The sequence below is a fragment of the Setaria viridis genome, chromosome 8 (assembly GCF_005286985.2).
Source record: "Setaria viridis chromosome 8, Setaria_viridis_v4.0, whole genome shotgun sequence".
NCBI classification, from domain to species: domain Eukaryota; kingdom Viridiplantae; phylum Streptophyta; class Magnoliopsida; order Poales; family Poaceae; genus Setaria; species Setaria viridis.
In genome coordinates, this window is record NC_048270.2 from 39,602,497 (window position 1) to 39,624,954 (window position 22,458).

General features: G+C 48.4%; 1 protein-coding gene and 1 long non-coding RNA gene across 2 annotated transcripts; one reads left to right on the forward strand and one right to left on the reverse strand.

The window, feature by feature from the left end:
• Positions 1-3,740: 3,740 nt before the first annotated feature.
• Positions 3,741-4,484, forward strand: LOC117834657 (uncharacterized). Its single transcript, XM_034714188.1, has one exon. The coding sequence runs from the start codon at positions 3,741-3,743 to the stop codon at positions 4,482-4,484; it is 744 nt and encodes a 247-aa protein (XP_034570079.1).
• Positions 4,485-19,069: 14,585 nt separating this feature from the next.
• LOC117833909 (uncharacterized) lies at positions 19,070-22,458 on the reverse strand. Its single transcript, XR_004635592.2, has 2 exons — positions 21,851-22,458; positions 19,070-20,232 (listed from the first exon to the last, which is right to left on the reverse strand). It is a non-coding gene; the product is annotated as an uncharacterized lncRNA (long non-coding RNA).

The following is a 22,458-nucleotide window of genomic DNA, read 5'->3' on the forward strand; positions in this document are numbered from 1 at the left end:
GACGGAGCGCCTCCGAGGGAGTTGGTCACGACAGAGAGGAGGGAGAAGGGTGGTGGAGCCCACAGGGGCAAAATCATCTTTTCGTCTGACATTTAACGATTCTTGGATGGAAAATCCATTACAGTATCAAATAAGGAACGAAAGTTGAACTCAGTGTTAAATAGGGAACGAAAATTTGTTGAGGGCTAAGAAAGGAACGAGTAGTTTTTTTAGTACCAAATAGGGAATTTTCTCTACTTGAAACTGGTGACTTGGTGATTGAAGGGGGAGGGGAAGAGAGAGAGTGGGAGGGGGGCGGGTCAGGTGGGTAAGGGGAGAGGGATTGTGGGGATCTTCTTCACAATCACTTTTTATTATATCGTGGATCTGGATGACCAATTTAAAACTTGAACTTAGGGGGTGTTTGGTTCCCACTTGCTTATTTTTAGTCCCGTCACATCGAATGTTTAGATATTGATTAGGAGTATTAAAAATAGACTATTTACAAAACCCATTGCATAGATGGAGGCTTAACGGCGAGACAAATCTGTTAAGCCTAATTAGTCCATAATTTGACAATGTGCTGCTACAGTAACCATTTGCTAATGATGGATTAATTAGGCTTAATAGATTCGTCTCGCTGTTTAGCCTCCATCTATACAATTAGTTTTATAATTAACTCATATTTAGTCCACCTAATTAGCCTCCGAATATTCGATGTGACACGGACTAAACTTTAGCTTAAGGAACCAAACACCCCAGAACTCCGAAATAGTTTAAGGACATGCAATGCAATTCGCTCTAAAAAAATATAGCCTATTTTTTATCATTATTAAATGGGTAGAAATAGGTATGCGTTTTCAAAAAGGAAAAATGTCCTATTAACCTCCCTTTACTATGGGTCGAGTACGTGTTTCCTGTCGCGCTGCTTGGATTCCCACCACACGCGCCACTTGGATTAACTCGGCTTGCGATCGCGCGAAGAGAGAGAATATGTTGCCAACCATGATGGGCGACATGCATGTTGGACAAAACCGGGATGGAATTGGGTCAGGGAGGTCAGTGTTCGATATTCCGTTTTAATTAATAATACAAGAAGGTAGAACGGTCGATTTTCGAGTCACGGAGAAAAAATGCGGACTTGCTCCGTTGTTTAGGGAGGTGAATAAGGATTTTTTCCCCCTCCCTGCAGGTTGTGACTGGTTGGACCGCAACGACGCCACAAGAATCCATATAGACCACAGCAGATTGGCCGTGATGGGAGTTCATCTTCGTGTGAAAGGAATAAAGAGGTTTGGATACGAAGTGCTAAACTTTAACGGGGTTACATCGGATATTCGGATACTAATTAGGAGGACTAAACATGAGTTAATTAAAAAAACTAATTGTAGAATCCTATGCTAATCCGCGAGACGAATCTATTAAGCTTAATTAATCCATCATTAGCAAATGGTTACTGAAGCATCACATTGTCAAATCATGAACTAATTAGGCTTAATAAATTCGTCTCATGAATTAAACTCCATCTGTGCAATTAATTTTGTAATTAGACTATGTTTAATACTTCTAATTAGTGGCATCACATTGTCAAATCATGAACTAATAAGGTTTAATAAATTCGTCTCGCGAACTAAACTCCATCTGTGCAATTCTGTCTCGTAGAAGAATATGAGTCATTTCCATGTGTGCCATTATGAAAGACGGTAAATTCGCACAAGCCATTAAAAAGATAAACTCCCACAAGTGCCATCGTGCTAAACTTTGTTTTCTCTCCAAGCCATTCCTTCCACATTTTGTTACTTTGTCACCGTTTGGGAGCCCTGACAAGTGGGACCGGGCAGAGGAAAAGACCCAAATACCCTTGAGTACTCACTGTCTTCCTCTCACTGGCTCACTATCTCTCCCTATCTGGCTCGACTCCTCTTCCCCAAAACCCTAGCTACTGCAGCGTGGAGAGAAGAGCACCCAAGCCCCCTGTCCTTGCGGCTGCGGCACAAAGAGAAGAGCCCCCACCCCCCTCCCTTGCGGCTGCGGCGCGGATTGAAGAGCCCCCAATCCCCCGGAAGAGGAGGCCTGAAGACCGTGGATCTGCCGGATTGGCAACGCAATGGCCGCGAACAAGGGGGCGTGCTCGGGCGACCGACCTCCTTGGCTTCCTGACGGGTGAGTATCCCACTTCAATTGCATCATGTCAGTTAGGTGTAGTAATCGTGGTCGATATAGTGTGATTTTAGTTAGACAGATGGATGTGAGCTCGTTGTTGTTCATCTGTAGGATGGACCCTGCTAGTAGCTACAACCTAGAAATTCGGATAACTGCTCGCCATACTCGTTGTCGATGGTTTATCTTGGACAAAGTCGTCGATGCTGATCGTACCAACTTCGTAGATCTGGTTGCTGAAGTTGAGAATAAGTATCCTTATGCTTATGGGGATGTTGTGAGATTGTTTTACTTCTGCATTGAGACACAGATGAACATCCAAGTTTGCAATGACCATGATTTGCTTGACATGTTTGCAAAACATAAAGCTTCCAAGTGTTGCTTCCTCACTTTAAGTTACCACAGCCCTAGTACTGAGCCTCTTGAAATACCTCCTTGGGATTTTAGTTGTTATTCCAAGTCTGTTGATACACCCTTCACCCCTTCAATGCCTTGTCCTAGCATTCCACAACCAAGCCATACCCAGAGTGAAACTGAAGATGATGAATACTTGGCTAACCCAAACCCATCCAATGAGCATGTCGGTGTTGATGAGGAAGGGCTGTATATAGACCTTGGTCCTCAACAACCACCACCTCCAATACCTCAGAGTCAAGGTTGCAACATAGAAAGGAATGGATCTGATGCAGAAACATACTGTGAAACAAACAGTGATGATGAATCTGTGTCTGACGATGAAAATTATGAAATGGAGGATGTAGATGATATTGTTAAAGATAATGAGCCTGACCATATGCCTGATGCTGACTATGACAAGAAGGATCCTCCTATGATAGTAGGCAGTGTGTATAGAGACATGTATGCATTTAAGATGGCTTTAGCTTCACATGCTGTGAAACATGAGTTTCATTAGGACATTGAAAAGAGTGACACAGGAAGATACAAAGTCACATGCTGTGGGAGAACTAAGGGTTGCAGGTGGAGAATTCATGCCTCAATCATGAAGGATGCTGAAACAATTAAGGTAAACTGTTAGTGCTACATCAAAATGTGTATGCTTTTTTTATCTGTCAGTTGTGCTTAGGTATAAGTATGTCATTTTTATGTCATTTGCAAGTGAAGAAGAATCCATTTCCCCATACATGTGAAAGCATAAGGAGGTCTGGGGTATGTAAAGGGGTCACACAGTTTTGGGTCTGTGAACAAGTTATTGACTGGTTGAAAGAAGATGCATCAGTTGGTGCTTCTGAACTCCAAAGGAGGCTGAAGGATGAGCACAAAATTTTGATACCATATAGGAGGGTGTGGCATGGTAAGAATCTTGCATTGGATAAAATTTATGGGCCATAGAATAAAAGTTTTGATAACCTGTATAGATTGAAGGCCCAACTAGAAGCATCATGTCCTGGTTCACTTGTTGTCATTGATCACCACACCATTAACAAGAAAATTAGGTTTAACATGTTTTTTTAGCCCTGAAACCATGCGTTGATGGTTTCCTTAGAGGTTGTAGGCCATATTTGGCAGTAGATAGCACTTTCTTGTGTGGAAAGTTCAGAGGTCAGTTGTGCATAGCTTGTGCAGGTGATGCCCACAACTGGATGTACCCAGTAGCAATAGGTGTCATTGATTCTGAAACAAATGAAAATTGGGATTGGTTTATGAAGAGGTTGAAGGAAGCAATAGGGACCCCACCTGGTTTGACATTCTCCACAGACTGTGGGCAGGCAGTAATGCATGGTGTTAGTGAGGTCTTTCCAAATGCTGAACATAGAGAGTGCATGTGGCATTTAGCTCAAAGTTTTAAGAAAAGGTTCAGTGGTAAGATTTTTTATGAGCACTTGTGGCCATCTTCCTACTCTTGGAGCAAGTACATGTTTGAGAAACACTACCAGGCCATGGCTGCTGCCAAACCTAAGGCTATGAAGTACCTGCAAGAGAATCACAACAAGTTATGGACCAAAAGTCAGTTTGGTACAGTTTGCAAGGTGGATTATGTAACCAATAATTTGGCAGAGTGCTTCAATAAATGGATAAAGGCAGAGAAGACCAAGCATGTCGATGATTTGATGGATGCAATAAGGCAGAAGCTGTTGATTAAATGGAATACTAGAAAAAAGGTGGCTAAACAGTTTGTGGGAAAGATTTTACCTCATGTTATGCAGCAGCTGAGGGAAGACACCTTCAAGCTAGACATTGAGGTCATCACAGAAAATGAAGGAGTTGCTGAAGTTTGTGCTAAGGGAGGGATTGGGTTCAGATTTGTTGTGGACTTAAGGAACAGGACATGTTCCTGCAGGGCTTGGCAAAGGTTATTGAAGCGTGCCCACATAAGTAGAGACTAAATGTGATCCAATTATCAGTCCTAGGAGGCTGATAACACATTTATTCAACAGATAGTTCAGAAACCGTACAGCTCCCGAAGGAGCGGGCAGGCAAGCCACACCCAAAGTAAAACTAAAGCGATAACAATACAAATCCAAGTTGCAGTCCAGTCGGACTCCGGGCTGCAATCAGAACTAAGCGTCAGCGGAAGCATCCTGCAAAAGGGCCAACACCGCAGGCAGCGTTGGGGGCAGACGCAACCTCCTACTCGAGATCCTCGGCGACGAAGTCCGGATCCTCCTCTGAAGCAACAAAACAGGGGTGAGTACAAAAGTACTCCACAAGTCCAACCCCATCCACGGAGGGGATACAGCAAGAATATGCATGGGTTTCAACAAGGATATGGTTAAGGTTGATTTGCAATAAAGCTAGATTTTTGACACATGCAGGGTTTTATTTCAAAGAATTTTCACAATACATTTTCTTTGGTAACCGAAACATTAAGTGGGGTTGATCCTACACAAAGGATCCAACTTTTATCGCTACCGGACTCCCCGTCCGCCGTAGCGCACGGCACAACTGCCGGACACTTCCAAAATCCAACACACACCATAAAAACCAACCATCTCCAAATGCTAGTTATGTGACCAAGCCGTAACTCATCCAATGCCGTGGAAACGGCTACCCGGATAGGTTTTAACTCTGCAGAGGTTGTACACTTTTCCCACAAGTAGGGTACCGCATCATGATCACCTTAGTGACGGTGCGGATCCTAACAAAGCCATTACCCACCTTAGCCAACACTGACTAGTCAACACGGAAGCACCCAAGGGGTTAACGACCCATCCACGGGGCTGAAACCGGGACCTAAGTCACCCAGAGCTTAGTCCTTTTCCATAGGCTCCCGTCGCTTCCCAGCACACCTGAAGCCTAGCAGTTTAGCTAGTGGGGTTTATGCTAAGCCGTTGCCCATACAACGGTTGAGTGGTTGCATGATGGTTGAATTAGGCAAGATGACACATCAACTCGGTCCTTAGTCATGACAAGATGGATATCTCCCAACTCTGCTCAACCACTAAGGTACGAGCTCAACAATCCGGCATTCCACACAAGAAACGCCCATCCATCTCATCCACCACCTTTCTTTACACCCAAAAACCCAACTCCTCAGTTGAACACACTCACACATTTATTTTCCGAATAAACAGATGTAGTCATGATTGAATTTAGGTAACGAGTTCCTAAGCATTCTAGCAGTATTTATCATCTAAACAGAGCAATTCATATTTAGAGATAAATATGGGACAACAAGGAATAATCATAACAACCAAGGGGTGGCTATCCAACCATGTCTTGCAATAAAACAATATGCATTTTATAAAACAGGCCAATAGGTGGTGTCTGAAAAAAAACTGGGTATTAAATATGCATCAAAGGGTGAGATTGGACTTGCCATTCTCAAAGCCTTCCGGGAGCTCCTGCTCGCGGTACTGGTCTTCGAGCTCGGGCTCGCGGTCGAACTCCTCCTCGTGCTCCTCCTCGGGTACTCCGCGATCTACGGCACACACAAACGAGCACACAATAAATAAAAAGGAAAAAGATTTTACCCGTTGAGCTCCGAACAGGAAATGTGAACGGAAAATAGGTAGGAAGGGTATTTTCATGAAATTTGGATATGCCTCGGCGGAAATATATGAGAGGAAGCCGTGGTCGAATTTGGGATCGATCGGAGAAAGTTTGGTGCATGAAATGACGGGTTAACGGAGTATTAGGGGCTGTAAGATGAGGTTTAGGACTAAACCACGAGAACCAGGGACCTATTTATAATTTTTTTCTGGAAGGTGGAAGGGCGTATTCGCGAAACTTCTTTGAGAGAGGTGGGAGGGCTGGTTTGTAATTAGAGGAAAGGAGGGGGTTAGATCGAAATTGAAGGGGATTCTCCCCTTCTTCTTCCTGGAGCACGGGTACAGGGAGGAAGGAGGCAACCCGACGGTGGGCCGGCCAGTCAAGCTCGCCGGCGGCGAGACCAAGCGGCGGGGGAGGTAGAGAAGACCGAGGGGACTCCATTTTGACCCTCACCTTGGGGATTCGGCGATGGGAAGCGAGGGGGCCGGCGTGGGGAAAAAGGGCGGCGGGCAGAGCTCTGGCGGCGGCGCACAGGGTCGGTGGAGAAGGGGGGAGGCGAGCTAGGAGGCGAGGCGAGGTGGTGGCAGGGGCGGCCGGCCTCGGCCCCTTTTATAGGCAACGGGAGGGGCGGGCGGAGGTCGGAAGTGATGATGGTGGCCAGACTTCCGGCCGGTGGCGTGCCGGAGTGGACATCCTCGTGGATGGCGTGGTGGCTCGGTCGACGAGGAGCACAGGGAGTCCACCGAGGTGATGGCCGGCGTGACGTGCGGTGGGACGGCGGCGACCGGCGGCCGGCGACGCGGCGCGTGCGGCCAGGCGCTAGGTGCCAAAGGCCGGGCGTGCGGTGCGCAGGCGGGCTCGCGGGCGCGGCCGGGCGGACTGGTGCGGAGGAGCGAGCGCGCTCCGGCGCGGGAGTGGCCGGGCGCAGCGCGTGCGTGCATGGATAAGCATGGACGCGTGCGAGAGAGGAGCTGAGCGCTAGGTAGCAGTGTGCTGTGGTGCGTGCGTTGTGCAGGTGGGACCGGGGGCGGCAGGAGGTGGCATGCAGCAGCTATGCGAACAGTAGAGGTGCAGGGGGCCAGCGCTGGGGGCCAGGCATGGGCCCAGGGAAGTGCACGCGCACCAAGAAAAGCCAGGCACTAGGGGACATGCACCGGAGCATGCGACATGTACTGGAGCATGCAGCAGGGGGGAGAGAGAAAAAGGACCAGGCGCATGTGTGCGGAGCCAGAAGCAGTGCATGCGGCCAGCACCAAGTTCCAGGAGGAAGAGAAAATAAAAAAAGAAACGGTGCATGCATGCATGCAGTACGTAGGAAAAGAAAGCAAGGAGCTGTTGGTGCGAGGAAAAAAAAAGGAAGAAAAGAAAGTGAAGGAAAATGAAAGAAAATGAAAGAAGGAAAAGAAGGAAAAAGAAATAGATGGTGGCGATTGCGGAAATGGTCGCGGGCACGCGCGACGGTCTTCCATCCGGCACACGGCGAAATTTGCGGGGAACGGAAAAAGAGGGTTGACGACGTCAGGTGCCGGGACGGCGGGTCCGGCGGAAAGGAAATGATTTCTCGGGAGCTCGACGGTCGGGAAAAAAAAATTTGAAATGAGTTTTTAACGAGTGATTTAATTTGGTAAATTCCACGGGCGTTACAAACCTACCCCACTTAAATTGAATCTCGTCCTCGAGATTCGGCTGAACTCTTAATAGATGGGGAAACTCCTTCTTTAACGCATCCTCGCGTTCCCAAGTAGCTTCTTCTTCACCATGCCTACTCCATTGGACCCTGCAAATCCGCACTACTGAATTTCTTGTTCTTCTGGTGACGGTGTCCAGAATCTTGACGGGTACCTCCTGATATCGTAGATCTTTTTGTAAATCTATGGCTTCCACCGATACTTGCTCTTCTTGCACCCTCAGGCATTTTCTTAGCTGGGACACATGGAATACTGGGTGTATATCTGACATTTCCTCGGGTAGTTGAATGCGGTATGCTACAGCTCCAACTCTTTTTAACACCTGGTATGGTCCAATATACCGGGGGGCTAATTTTCCTTGCATTTGGAACCTTCGGGTACCTCGAATCGGAGAGACCTTAAGGTACACGAAATCCCCTTCATTGAAAATCAACTCTCGTCTTCTTTTATCTGAGTAACTTTTCTGCCTAGACTGTGCTGCTTTCAACTTCTCTCGTATCTCAGCCACTCGTTCTTCTGCTTCTTTGATAAAGGTGGGTCCCACTAGGGTGCGCTCTCCTACTTCCGACCACATCAACGGGGTCCTGCACTTTCTTCCATAGAGAGCCTTAAACGGTGACATGCCTAAGCTGGCTTGGTAACTGTTGTTATATGAGAACTCTGCATAGGGTAAACTCTGTTCCTAGTCCTTGCCATAAGTAAGGACACATGCCCTTAACATGTCTTCCATGATCTGATTTACTCTTTCTGTTTGGCCATCGGTCTGGGGGTGATAGGCTGAACTAAAATCCAGTTTGGTGCCCATAGCTTTATGCAGACTTTTCCAGAATCTCGAGGTAAATTGGGTCCCTCTATCCGAAACAATTCTTCTAGGCACACCATGCAGCTTCACTATGTTGTCCACATAGAGTCGAGCTAGCCTTTCTCCACCATAGGTGGTCCGTACGGGTAAGTAGAGGGCAACTTTAGTGAGTCGGTCCACTATCACCCATATGGAGTCATTCCCTTTTTGAGTCTTGGGCAAACCCACTACAAAATCCATGCCAATCTCGTCCCATTTCCAAACTGGAATGGGTAGTGGTTGCAGTAAACCGGCTGGCTTCTGATGTTCGGCCTTAACCCGTTGGCAAATATTGCAATGAGTGACGAACTGGGCTATGTCCGCCTTCATTCCATTCCACCAGTATTTCTGTTTTAGGTCCATATACATCTTGGTGGATCCCGGGTGGATGGAATATGCTGAGTTATGGGCCTCATCCATGATGGTTTGCCGGAAATCACCTTCCTTGGGCACACAAATCCTATCCTTGTACCACAAGGTCCCTTTTACATCCACTCTGAAGTCTGGGGCTTTATTCTCTCCGGTTTGCTTGCGAATCCTCACCAAGTCCTGATCCGAACCTTGGGCCTCTCGGATTCTTTCCTCCAATGTGGGCTGAACACTTAGCTTGCGGCTGGTGTTCTGAGGGATAATGTGTACATTTAATCGGGCCATTTCCTCTTGCAAGTGGGTGTCCTTAGGTCCGATCTGTCCATAGGATTTTCTGCTCAAGGCATCCGCGACCACATTAGCCTTACCGGGGTGGTAGTGAATTTCCAGATTATAATCCTTGACCAATTCTAACCATCTTCTTTGCCTTAAATTCAGATCTGGTTGGGTGAAGATATATTTTAGGCTCTTGTGGTCTGTGTAGATCTCACATTTGTTCCCGATTAGGTAGTGCCTCCAGATCTTGAGGGCATGCACTACGGCTGCAAATTCCAAATCATGGGTGGGGTAATTTTGTTCATGGGGCTTAAGTTGGCGGGAAGCATATGCCACTACCTTCCCATCCTGCATCAGGACACACCCTAACCCTTGTCGGGAAGCATCACAATAAATGACGAAGTCCCGCTGGATATCCGGTAGGGTTAATACTGGGGCGGTCGTCAATCTTCTCTTCAGTTCTTGAAAACTCCTCTCACATGACTCTGTCCAATTAAATTTCTTGTCCTTCCTAAGTAGCTCTGTCATGGGTCGGGCTATCTTAGAGAATCCTTCAATAAACCTCCGATAATACCCAGCTAAACCAAGAAAACTCCTGATTTCACCAACATTGGTGGGTTGCTGCCAGTTGGAGACGGCTTCAACTTTCTCAGGATCGACTGCTACTCCTTCTGCGGTCAAAATATGACCAAGAAATGCCACTTTCTCGAGCCAAAATTCACATTTGCTGAATTTAGCATAGAGTCGGTGGGCTCTCAATTTCTCCAACACTACTCGTAGATGCTGCTCATGCTCTTGGACACTCTTGGAGTAAATAAGTATGTCATCGATAAAGACCACAACAAACTTATCTAACTCTTCCATGAACACCTTGTTCATGAGGTTCATGAAATAAGCAGGGGCATTGGTCAGTCCAAAGGACATCACTGTAAATTCAAACTGGCCATAGCGGGTGACAAAAGCTGTCTTCGGGATATCACTTTCCTTGATCTTGAGCTGATGGTACCCTGATCTCAAATCTATTTTTGAGAAATATTTGGCTCCTTTCAACTAGTCAAATAGGTCATCTATTCTGGGAAGGGGATATTTATTCTTGATGGTGACCTCATTCAGTGCGCGATAATCCACGCACATCCTCATGCTTCCGTCTTTCTTCTTGACAAAGAGTACTGGAGCTCCCCACGGGGATGAGCTAGGTCTGATAAAGCCACTCTGTTGCAGTTCACCTAACTGTTTCTTCAGCTCTGCCAACTCAGATGCTGCCATTCTATAGGGTCTCTTGGCTATAGGAGAGGTTCCAGGGATAAGGTTGATTACGAACTCTATGGGGGCATTCCAGGTAGTTCTTCAGGAAAGACATCAGGGTACTCACTCACTACCGTAACTCCTTCTATGGCCTTGGCTTCCATGCTAAAAACCATTGGGTCAGGTCCACTTCCCCGAGTGTGACAGGTCACTTGTACACCGTCCTGATTAACCAGGCGTACCACCTTATCGGCACATCCTATGTGGCCATCATGTAGGCTTAACCAATCCATTCCAAGGATCACATCTATCCCCTTAGACTCAAGTACTACCAAGTCTGCTAGGAATTCTACCCCACTTAAATTGATCCTTACCCGGGAACAACCTAGTCGACACTGGATGTCGGCTCCAGGCGTCCGGGTTATTAGGGGTACCTTTAGTAGTATTGTAGGTATGTGGTGCTTATCCTCAAAGCCTGATGATATAAATGAATGTGATGCTCCAGAATCGAAGAGTATTGTTGCCAAGACTGAGCTGACTAGAAACTCACCGAGTACCACGCCCTGAGCTTCTTGAGCCTCTTGCGCGCTGATGTGGTTGACGCGGGCTCGTCCGAACGACTGCTGGGGTTGCCTCATCTGGTGGCTGTTGTTGTTGTTGCTGGGGTTGTTGTTGCTACCGACGGGAACACGGTTGGCTCCTGAAACTGCTGCCCTTGGCCCAGTCACTGCGTTGGAGAAGGCTGATGCAGCTGGCTTGTTGGCGTAGGGGCAGTTGGCAATGAAATGCCCTGGCTCACGGCAGTTGAAGCATACCCTGCCGTTGTTGGTGACTTGACTGGCACTGTTCTGAGGGGCCTTGGCAGGGTTCTGGCTTCTGAACGAGGCATTGGGCTGATGGGAACCGGAGGCTTGAGACTGGGTCTGGTACTGCATGGGAGCTTGGGATCTGGGCATGGGGTGACCAAAGCTTCTTGGTTTCTGGAACCTGTCCTGCTGGTGGGTCTTGCTGTTCAGGAATCTGCGCTTGTTGTCCCTCCTTTCATCTGCCTTGGCCCTCTCAGTCAAGATGGCCATGTTCATCAGAGTATTGAAATCAGGGTAGATCTGAGGAGTAAGCAGGGTCCTCAGTTCTGCGCTCAAACCCTTCTTGAACATGTCTTGCTTCTTCTCATCCTTGTCTACTTCTTCTGGAGCATAGCGGGCCAAGTCCATGAACTGATAGGTGTACTCTTCCACGGACTTGTTGCCTTGGCGCAGTTCACGGAGCTCATCCGCCTTGCGCTTCATGGTAGCCGCAGGAATGTGATAGCGGCGGAACTCTGTCACAAACTCATCCCAGGTGATAGTGGAGGCATCCTGGGCGGCAGTGCAGTAGTTCTCCCACCAAGCTAGAGCAGTCCCAGTGAGTTGATGAGCAGCCAGGAGAACCTTGTCCCTGCCCTCACAGTCGAATGGCTCTAGCTTCCTCTGGATGACCCGCAGCCAGTCATCTGCGTCCAGAGGATTGATGGACCCGCCAAAAGTAGGTGGCTTGGTCCGGAGGAAGTCTGTCAGTTTCTCATTCATGCCCTGTCCGCGGGGCCTTTGGCGAGTGATGGCATTGGCCAAAGCTTCCAGCAGAAGGGTCTGGTTGTTCATGACTTGGACCAGATCAATGACTGGTGGGGGCGGTGGCTGCTGTGCTCCCACTTGACTTTCCCCCCTGCCCTCGGGCTGATTCACTTCTTGCTCCTCATGGTGCACCGCTGGTGGGGGTTCCTGTCTTTCCAGCTGTCTTTCTGCACTAGGGGTGGCACGTGCTTGACTCGGGGAGGTCCTGGTGGCACGCTTGGGAGGCATCTGCAGATTGAGTGAACTTTCATGAGACTTGGATTTGGATATTAAGGTGATGTTTAGTTAATTAATTCGGATTTTCGAAGAGACAGAATCCACCTCCTGTCGACAAGCACACAGACTAACAAACAACAAGAACAAATGATTTTATTATTTTGCCGGGGCGGTTACAACACATGGGGTAGGGCCAAAACACGCACTACACGACCGGTACAACAACACAACTGGGGGGGTACAAGTCTAGACTCAGGATAGCTTCTGGTGTACAACTCTAGGTGGGGCACTCTATTCGCGGGACGAATCTGCACACTGCGCGGAGTAGTCTTCTGGCGGAATAAGGAGGGCCAGCACCTCGTCCCTTAGGGTCCCACCTGCGGGAGGGGGTTTCGAGGCTTCTCCATTGGCCACCTCAGAGTCCCTTTCCAAAGGCGGTGGTGCTGGTGGGGCATCAGGGCTCTTCCGCTTCCCGGACCCCTGGGCAACAGGGACTCCATCCAATACTGGGGCCTCGTCGTCCTCCACGACCCGCATTTTCCTTCTTGTGCGGTTCGAGTGGTGGACTTCCTTCAATGCCCGCGCGTGCTGGTCCTCGGCCTCTTTGAGGGCCTCGATGGCGAGGGCCTCATTGCTTTGGGTGGCCGCGGCTCGTGCCTCAGCTGCTGCCAATCTCACCTGGAGTCTCCTCACCATAACCTCGGCGTCCTCGGCTCTGCGGATCTGCTGCTTCAGATGGGCGGCCTGCTCGTCGCAGAGTTCATCCAAAGTGAGGAGATAGGCAGCCATATGGAGCACGGTGGGGTCATCCTCGCGCTGTCCACGTCCTTCCAAAGTCCTCACCCGGGCCAGCCAAACCGGGCGGTTCTTCTTGACAGGCGGGTAAAACCTCATCGGTGTGCGACCGATGTGCCTCTCATAAATTTGGCACAGGTAGCGCAGGGCTTTCCGAGCTGCCACCTGGTAAGTGTCTTTCCGCTGGAAACCAGTGGCAGACACATTCCAAGGCTAGACGTCGGGGAAGCGGCTGCTCCTGCCCACGTAGATGGTCATCTCGCATCGGAGGGTCCCACGGTCTTCATACTCCCGGCTAGAGTACTCCGGACGCTCGTAAATCCCGAGGCGGTCCATGCAGGCGAACAACAACCTGGGAAAACCGGGCTCCTCCAGGCAATGGCTGTTGATCCAACCTTCTTCGGCCATCTGGAAAGAATCGGGGTGTAAATCAGTTTTGTAATTGAGCAGAGGAAGCAAGAAATTTTGTAAATCATTTAATTTGGTCAAAAGGGCTTTTCCGGTCCTAATGGTTACGTCCTACGGCCAACGACGGCTCTGATACCACCTGAAGCGTCCCCACATAAGTAGAGACTAAATGTGATCCAATTATCAGTCCTAGGAGGCTGATAACACATTTATTCAACAGATAGTTCAGAAACCATACAGCTCCCGAAGGAGCGGGCAGGCAAGCCACACCCAAAGTAAAACTAAAGCGATAACAATACAAATTCAAGTTGCAGTCCAGTCGGACTCCGGGCTGCAATCGGAACTAAGCGTCAGCGGAAGCATCCTGCAAAAGGGCCAACACCGCAGGCAGCGTTGGGGGCAGATGCAACCTCCTACTCGAGATCCTCGGCGACGAAGTCCGGATCCTCCTCTGAAGCAACAAAACAGGGGTGAGTACAAAAGTACTCCACAAGTCCAACCCCATCCACGGAGGGGATACAGCAAGAATATGCATGGGTTTCAACAAGGATATGGTTAAGGTTGATTTGCAATAAAGCTAGATTTTTGACACATGCAGGGTTTTATTTCAAAGAATTTTCATAATACATTTTCTTTGGTAACCGAAACATTAAGTGGGGTTGATCCTACACAAAGGATCCAAATTTTATCGCTACCGGACTCCCCGTCCGCCGTAGCGCATGGCACAACTGCCGGACACTTCCAAAATCCAACACACACCATAAAAACCAACCATCTCCAAATGCTAGTTATGTGACCAAGCCGTCCAATGCCGTGGACACGGCTACCCGGATAGGTTTTAACTCTGCAGAGGTTGTACACTTTTCCCACAAGTAGGGTACCGCATCACGATCACCTTAGTGACGGTGCGGATCCTAACAAAGCCATTACCCACCTTAGCCAACACTGACTAGTCAACACGGAAGCACCCAAGGAGTTAACGACCCATCCACGGGGCCGAAACCGGGACCTAAGTCACCCAGAGCTTAGTCCTTTTCCATGGGCTCCCGTCGCTTCCCAGCACACCTGAAGCCTAGCAGTTTAGCTAGTGGGGTTTATGCTAAGCCGTTGCCCATACAACGGCCGAGTGGTTGCACGATGGTTGAATTAGGCAAGATGACACATCAACTCGGTCCTTAGTCATGACAAGATGGATATCTCCCAACTCTGCTCAACCACTAAGGTACGAGCTCAACAATCCGGCATTCCACACAAGAAACGCCCATCCATCTCATCCACCACCTTTCTTTACACCCGAAAAACCCAACTCCTCAGTTGAACACACTCACACATTTATTTTCCGAATAAATAGATGTAGTCATGATTGAATTTAGGTAACGAGTTCCTAAGCATTCTAGCAGTATTTATCATCTAAACAGAGCAATTCATATTTAGAGATAAATATGGGACAACAAGGAATAATCATAACAACCAAGGGGTGGCTATCCAACCATGTCTTGCAATAAAACAATATGCATTTTATAAAACAGGCCAATAGGTGGTGTCTGAAAAAAAAACTGGGTATTAAATATGCATCAAAGGGTGAGATTGGACTTGCCGTTCTCAAAGCCTTCCGGGAGCTCCTGCTCGCGGTACTGGTCTTCGGGCTCGGGCTCGCGGTCGAACTCCTCCTCGTGCTCCTCCTCGGGTACTCCGCGATCTACGGCACACACAAACGAGCACACAATAAATAAAAAGGAAAAAGATTTTACCCGTTGAGCTCCGAACAGGAAATGTGAACGGAAAATAGGTAGGAAGGGTATTTTCATGAAATTTGGATATGCCTCGGCGGAAATATATGAGAGGAGGCCGTGGTCGAATTTGGGATCGATCGGAGAAAGTTTGGCGCATGAAATGACGGGTTAACGGAGTATTAGGGGCTGTAAGATGAGGTTTAGGACTAAACCACGAGAACCAGGCACCTATTTATAATTTTTTTCTGGAAGGTGGAAGGGCGTATTCGCGAAACTTCTTTGAGAGAGGTGGGAGGGCTGGTTTGTAATTAGAGGAAAGGAGGGGGTTAGATCGAAATTGAAGGGGATTCTCCCCTTCTTCTTCCTGGAGCACGGGTACAGGGAGGTAGGAGGCAACCCGACGATGGGCCGGCCAGTCAAGCTCGCCGGCGGCGAGACCAAGTGGCGGGGGAGGTAGAGGAGACCGAGGGGACTCCATTTTGACCCTCACCTTGGGGATTCGGCGATGGGAAGTGAGGGGGCCGGCGTGGGGAAAAAGGGCGGCGGGCAGAGCTCTGGTGGCGGCGCACAGGGTCGGTGGAGAAGGGGGGAGGCGAGCTAGGAGGCGAGGCGAGGTGGTGGCAGGGGCGGCCAGCCTCGGCCCCTTTTATAGGCGACGGGAGGGGCGGGCAGAGGTCGGAAGTGATGGTGGTGGCCGGACTTCCGGCCGGTGGCGTGCCAGAGTGGATGGCCGGTGATGGCCGGCGTGACGTGCGGTGGGACGGCGGCGACCGGTGGCCGGCGACGCGGCGCGTGCGGCCAGGCGCTAGGTGCCAAAGGCCGGGCGTGCGGTGCGCAGGCGGGCTCGTGGGCGCGGCCGGGCGGACTGGTGCGGAGGAGCGAGCGCGCTCCGGCGCGGGAGTGGCCGGGCGCAGCGCGTGCGTGCATGGATAAGCATGGACGCGTGCGAGAGAGGAGCTGAGCGCTAGGTAGCAGTGTGCTGGGGTGCGTGCGTTGTGCAGGTGGGACGGGGGCGGCAGGAGGTGGCGTGCAGCAGCTATGCGAACAGTAGAGGTGCAGGGGGCCAGCGCTGGGGGCCAGGCACGGGCCCAGGGAAGTGCACGCGCGCCAAGAAAAGCCAGGCACTAGGGGACATGCACCGGAGCATGCGACATGTACTGGAGCATGCAGCAGGGGGGAGAGAGAAAAAGGACCAAGCGCATGTGTGCGGAGCCAGAAGCAGTGCATGCGGCCAGCACCAAGTTCCAGGAGGAAGAGAAAATAAAAAAAGAAACGGTGCATGCATGCATGCATGCAGTACGTAGGAAAAGAAAGCAAGGAGCTGTTGGTGCGAGGAAAAAAAAAGGAAGAAAAGAAAGTGAAGGAAAATGAAAGAAAAGGAAAGAAGGAAAAAGAAGGAAAAAGAAATAGATGGCGGCGATTGCGGAAATGGTCGCGGGCACGCGCGACGGTCTTCCATCCGGCACACGGCGAAATTTGCGGGGAACGGAAAAAGAGGGTTGACGACGTCGGGTGCCGGGACGGTGGGTCCGGCGGAAAGGAAATGATTTCTTGGGAGCTCGACGGTCGGGAAAAAAATTTTGAAATGAGTTTTTAACGAGTGATTTAATTTGGTAAATTCCACGGGCGTTACAGTTAGGAATACCATGCAAGCATGCAATTGCTTACATAACTTCTATACCTGGTGAAAAGCTAGAAGACCATGTGGATGAATGCTATTCTGTGGCCAAATTCAAAGCTGCATATGAAGGTTCCATCCCATCCATTCCCAACAAGTCAATGTGGCCTGATGCGACACATGGATTCTTCATGCATCCTCTCTTGCTTAAGTCCACAACTGGTAGAAGAAAGAACAGGTACAAAGGGGCACTTGAAGGAGGTAGAAGGAAGAAATCAAAGAGACATGAGTGTCCAATATGCCATGAGTTAGGGCACCACTTGTACACTTGCAAGAATGGGAGTCCAGCAGACATAGCTGCAATAGAGGTTGACAGGTGCACTTCTCTCAGTTACATTTATTCATATATGGTATGAATTGCATTGTTGTAATGTAACATTTATTTGCATGCAGGGGTCTACCTAAGAAGAGGCAGAAAAAAGTAGCTAAAGCTAACACAGAGACAAGCATTGTTGTGGCCTCAAGGATGGTGTTCCCTCCCAATGAAGCAGTGGAGAATGCTGTACACAAGAAAAGAAAGAGATGTCACGTGGATGTTCCTTCTTCTTCAACCTCTGTCTCCAAATCTACCAGGTTTGCAACTTCTACATTTCTTTATCTTTTTGGCAATGCCTACAGTCCCTTATTACTTCATGTTTCATCTACCACAAGATCTGGAACTGGATCCAACGAGCCTATTCCGCTTCAAGTTGTGCACCTTGCCCATTGGCATGAAGATGTGGCAGTTCAACCTCAGCCACATGAAGCTTCTCTGCTACAATTCGTACACCAAGGAGGAAAGTTGCAATTAAGAAGAAGCTAACACCAAGAAAAGAAGGGTCGGCCACTGCAACTAACCCTTCCAGTTCAGCAGGAAATACCAGAAGTAAGAAGCAACTCATGATGTAATGGAGATGTTGGGGAACAATCTGAATCTGAACCATGTTGGTGAACAATTTTATATTTCTGGACTCTCATCATCCATCCATCATTGACTCATTCATTCATTGATTCATTGGCATACAAACACAGTGACACACACACACACACATAGAACCCTACTTTTTCATTATTGCATACAAGGCAAGGAAGATGGAAACAAAGACCAGTTTCTCAATCCATTTCAGTTGCTGCATAACCCTGTCTTGCACTACCCTTCCATCCTGACCACCTTCCTGGATGAGAAGCATTGAAGTGGGAGCTGGTTCTGGCACTGCGTGAAGAGGAATAGGAGACAAAGGTGTTGTACGAGCCACTGTCTACACACTACTATCTCCCATTTCATCCTCCCACTGATAGTACTGACAACCTCCAGCCTGAAAACCAAAGCAACAGTACATTATGGACAAAGTAGCCGAAACAAACATTCTAGAGCCAAATAAAGAGCAAGTTAACAACACAAACTGAAAAGTAAGGACAATTGTGGAAGACACGGCGCATGTTGCTACTGGTCATCGATGTGAACCTATTGGCAAGCACACCGCAGTTGGGGCAAAGGACCCGCCTTACAAACGAGCCTGAAGCTTCAGACATGCTAGCAAGAAAAGAGAGAGCACTGGGTGGGAGCTGAGTGAAGAGTGTGGAGAGATCTCAGTGGGGGAGGGGTTTATAGGAGCCACCGGGAGCATTTTTAGCGCCAAAGCTCCACCATGTTGGCGCCAAAAAGAACTGAGGGCACGCCAGTCTTTTTCCCCCTCTGTCAGGCTCTGTTAGCGCTACATTTGGACGGAATGGCTTGCAGAGAAAACAAAGTTTAACACGATGGCACTCGTGGGAGGTCATCTTTTTAATGACTTGTGCGAATTTACCATTTTTTATAATGGCAGGAAATGACTCGAAGAATATTGCAATGCGTTCGGGAGAGAGAGGACGTTGTACGTCGTCGCATCCATTCGAGGAGGGGTAGGACTATGTATCAGACATGGACCCCTCGTCTCTGCCCATTTCTGTCCTGTTGTATTGCCGAAAAGATGGACGCAGCTGCAGCGGGAGTACACACAAAAACACATACACCATCAGCCCATCGCATAGGTTTGGCAAGATGATGTTCAAAAATCAAGTGCATTAAATATATGTGCGCTAAGATCAAGTTACACACATGCAGACAATAGCGAATATCAAAGATAGTGTTAAAACAAATATAGAGAGTGTTAAACTATTTATTACACAACCGATAGTCTTAAATAAACATAATCTTAATTAAACACGCAACGGAAACTGAAGACGACGACGACGACACCAAGAGCAGTCGACTGAAGAACGAACGCCTAGAACTCCTTAAAGTCATCTAGGTACTCCACCAGATTGTCTTGGTCTGAACAACGGGTATTGCAATGGTGAGTACACTTATGGTTGGTACTCAACAAGTCATGGGGAATAGTGTAAGGCCAATCAAAGGAGTGACTAAGGCTAACAACATCAACATTTAATTAAGTTGATCAAATTTTATTAGCAATTACTAAATATAAGTTTATACCACCCAAAATTAAGCATGAATAAGAATAAAGCAATAACATGAATAAAATAACAACAATTTAAGTCCATATTTTGATGAAGGTATCATGTGAGGGTTCAAGCCGCTCTTGACCGTGAGCACGGCTGATCGATCGGCTTTACACACTGTAGAGGTCGCACATCTTTATCCACAAGTCGCATAAACGTTCAAAGAACTTTAGATCCAACCATGTGATGCTAGCTAGGCATCATACCACACTTCCGACGTGTGAACGCGTAGGGATGCTACGAGACCTTTACAAATATTCGCTAGTAAGTAGTAACCCGCTAAGGTTTTCAGATTAGTAGTAAGCCATCACACCCTATCTACCGTCGTCCCTCTTACCTCTTAACGAGTAATATTATCCCAGACTAGAGTTTCTAATTAATTTGCTGAGACCAAAGCTAACTAGTTCTTGTGGTTGTACTATTTTCCTGGGTGGTCGCTCCATGTTCCAATTAAACATGATGTCCTTGTATTAAAAGAAAGGTATAGCGAAAATAAAGCAATATTAAACATTTATGCCAATTAAACCAGCAATTCCCACGTAAAGCGACAAGCATAAGCTATCCGACAAGAATATAAACCCAGTTGATCAAGGCAAAGGTAAATGAAAACTAGTCATCCTTAATTGGGACCCATCAAATTAATCATAACATGTGCATAGCATAATTGTTGAGTACGAGAAAGTAAAGGTGTATAGGACTGAAAGTAGTGATCAAGGATACGACTTTCCTTCCTGGCCTTGCTCGTGCTGCTCGTACTCCTCGTAGGCTTAATCTTCAACTTCCTCGAACTGCAAACCTTCTATACGTGTCACACGAGCACATACAAGCAGACACAAGCAATAAATAAGAAATAGTACACCAAAACATAATAAACAGAGAAAATATGTTTTTAAAAGAAATCTACCCATTACAATGATCGCGTGGACATAAAGAACGCTAAAAACGGAGCTAGGATGCAAAAGATATGCTAAAAATAAAATACAGGGGCATATCTGCGAGAAAACTAAACTTCTAGGAGTCTAACGTGCAAAAACAGGGGGTCTAACGTGCAAAAACTACGTTACGGACTGCGGGTGAGATTTTGAGAAAATAGAGGGGCCTGCGAGAAAAATGTGAGGGCGATTTTGTAAATATTTTTGACTTGACTAGGACCGTGGGTTGATTTGTGAGAAAATTAGGGGCCCTTTTGAAAAAAGGCTCGGGTGCGGGCGCACTAACCTAGGGCGACGATCTCCAGCCGTTCAATCAAAGATGGACGGCCGAGATTAGATCCAACAGCGGCTATCGATGCGGCCGTCGGTCTGAGATCGGAGGCCGGTGGCCGTCGGTGAGGGCGGACAGGGCAGCGTGCTGGTTTCTCGTGCTGACCGGCGGCGCAGCGCCGCAACGAGGAGGGGGAAGGCGGAGCTGGCCTGCGCGGGGGAGGTAGGAGCGGGCGACGTTGCGCGGGCGAAGAGCTGCGGCGGCGTGCTCACCTCCGGCGGAACTCCAGCGGCGAAAGACGGCGACGGCGGCGAGTTTGGCAGGCGGCGGCGCGGAAAGCTTGGAGATGGCGGCGGTGCAACGCTCGGCTAGGGTTCGTGGCGACCCCGGACGGCGCGACATATTTATAGGGCGGAGAGGAACGCGTGAATAGATAGAGGGGCACGGGTTTGAATCGAGGCGGGGATAAGATTTCGCCCGGAAGAAACGAAGCGGAGGAGGCGGAATCCGTTGCGGCGGCGGAGCGGAGTCCGACCGGACTCGGCCAGAGGAGGAAGACGATGTGGGCCCCACCTGCCAGCGTCCGCGGGCGGGGAACGGGCCGTCGCGGCTAGCTGGGCCGATGAACGCTTCGCGGGCCGGGGGAAAAGGTGGAGCGGGCCGGGTGCAGCAAGCTGAGGAGGCTGGGCCGAAATTGAGGGAGAGAGAGTTTTCGGCCCGGAGAGAGGAAGAAAAGGGGATGGGGTTTGAGATTTTAGAAAGAGTTTATATTTTGAAATTTAAATTCAAATGCACTCAAACAATACAAAACTTTATGCTCCGGCATGAATGCACAAAAACCTCCTACGGTTTGATTAATTTTGAAAATACGCTTTTAAAATGCCTACAAATTCAAACCTGCCCTTAATTTAATTTAAATTTTTATTAAATTTGAAACCTCAATTTTAGGGTGTTACAGATGATTTTTTTTCCGTTGTGGATAATGGGTGCGCATAAAGGACTTTGTTTTTAGACCAGTGCGCATAAAGAAGTTAGAGACGATGCCAGAAACAAATTAATAAGCACAGGACGAACAAATTACAGCAATACTCTTTCTCTTTCTATAGCACATGAGCATTTTATCGGTGCCTATGTAGTTTTCAGTGTATATTTTTTAGGCATGAGGGAGAAAAACATAAGAGAAAGAGGAGAAAAAAAGAGGAGAAATGACTGACCACACATAGTTTCCAAGTGAACGCAGCGATGCAGTGTACAGTTCAGAACCCAAACGATTTTTGGTGTTGTTTTGAAGCACCTGACTAACAACTGCATCCCGAACTACTGACTCTACACCTTCCTTCTGCCAAAAGATCTAAAAAAATTAAAGGATTGCTAATAAGGACCAGGACACGCTCAGATTTGTGGATATCTAAATAAGTTAACTTCCAGCTAGCATGGATAGTTAACTGCATAGCACCACATCCATCCTTCCTCGCATTGAGCCCCTTCTTCTCTCCTTCTCTCCTTACAGCAGACACAAGCGTAATGGAGACGTACAGGTGCAGGAGGGCGATCCCCATCTCGACTTCAATTTGGCCATGTGGAAGTAGGACCACCACCATGTGCAGGAGGGCGTCCCCCGTTATGCATCAATGCTGCACCTAATGACTGTGACCTGACAGCCCGACAATTGGTTATGGGAGCCATGTGATTTCGCATCTCAAAGGCATCGTTTATCCTTCCTCTCCCTGCTGCTGCTCATCCTCCCTTCACCGAACTACTTGTTGCAATCAGAAGAAAGATCAATCGAATTGATCAAGAGACAGATTGGAAGCTAGTCACC

Coding starts and splice junctions, on each gene's coding strand:
- LOC117834657 (XM_034714188.1), top strand. CDS start 3,741: ATGTACCCAGTAGCAATAGGTGTCATTGATTCTGAAACAAATGAAAAT.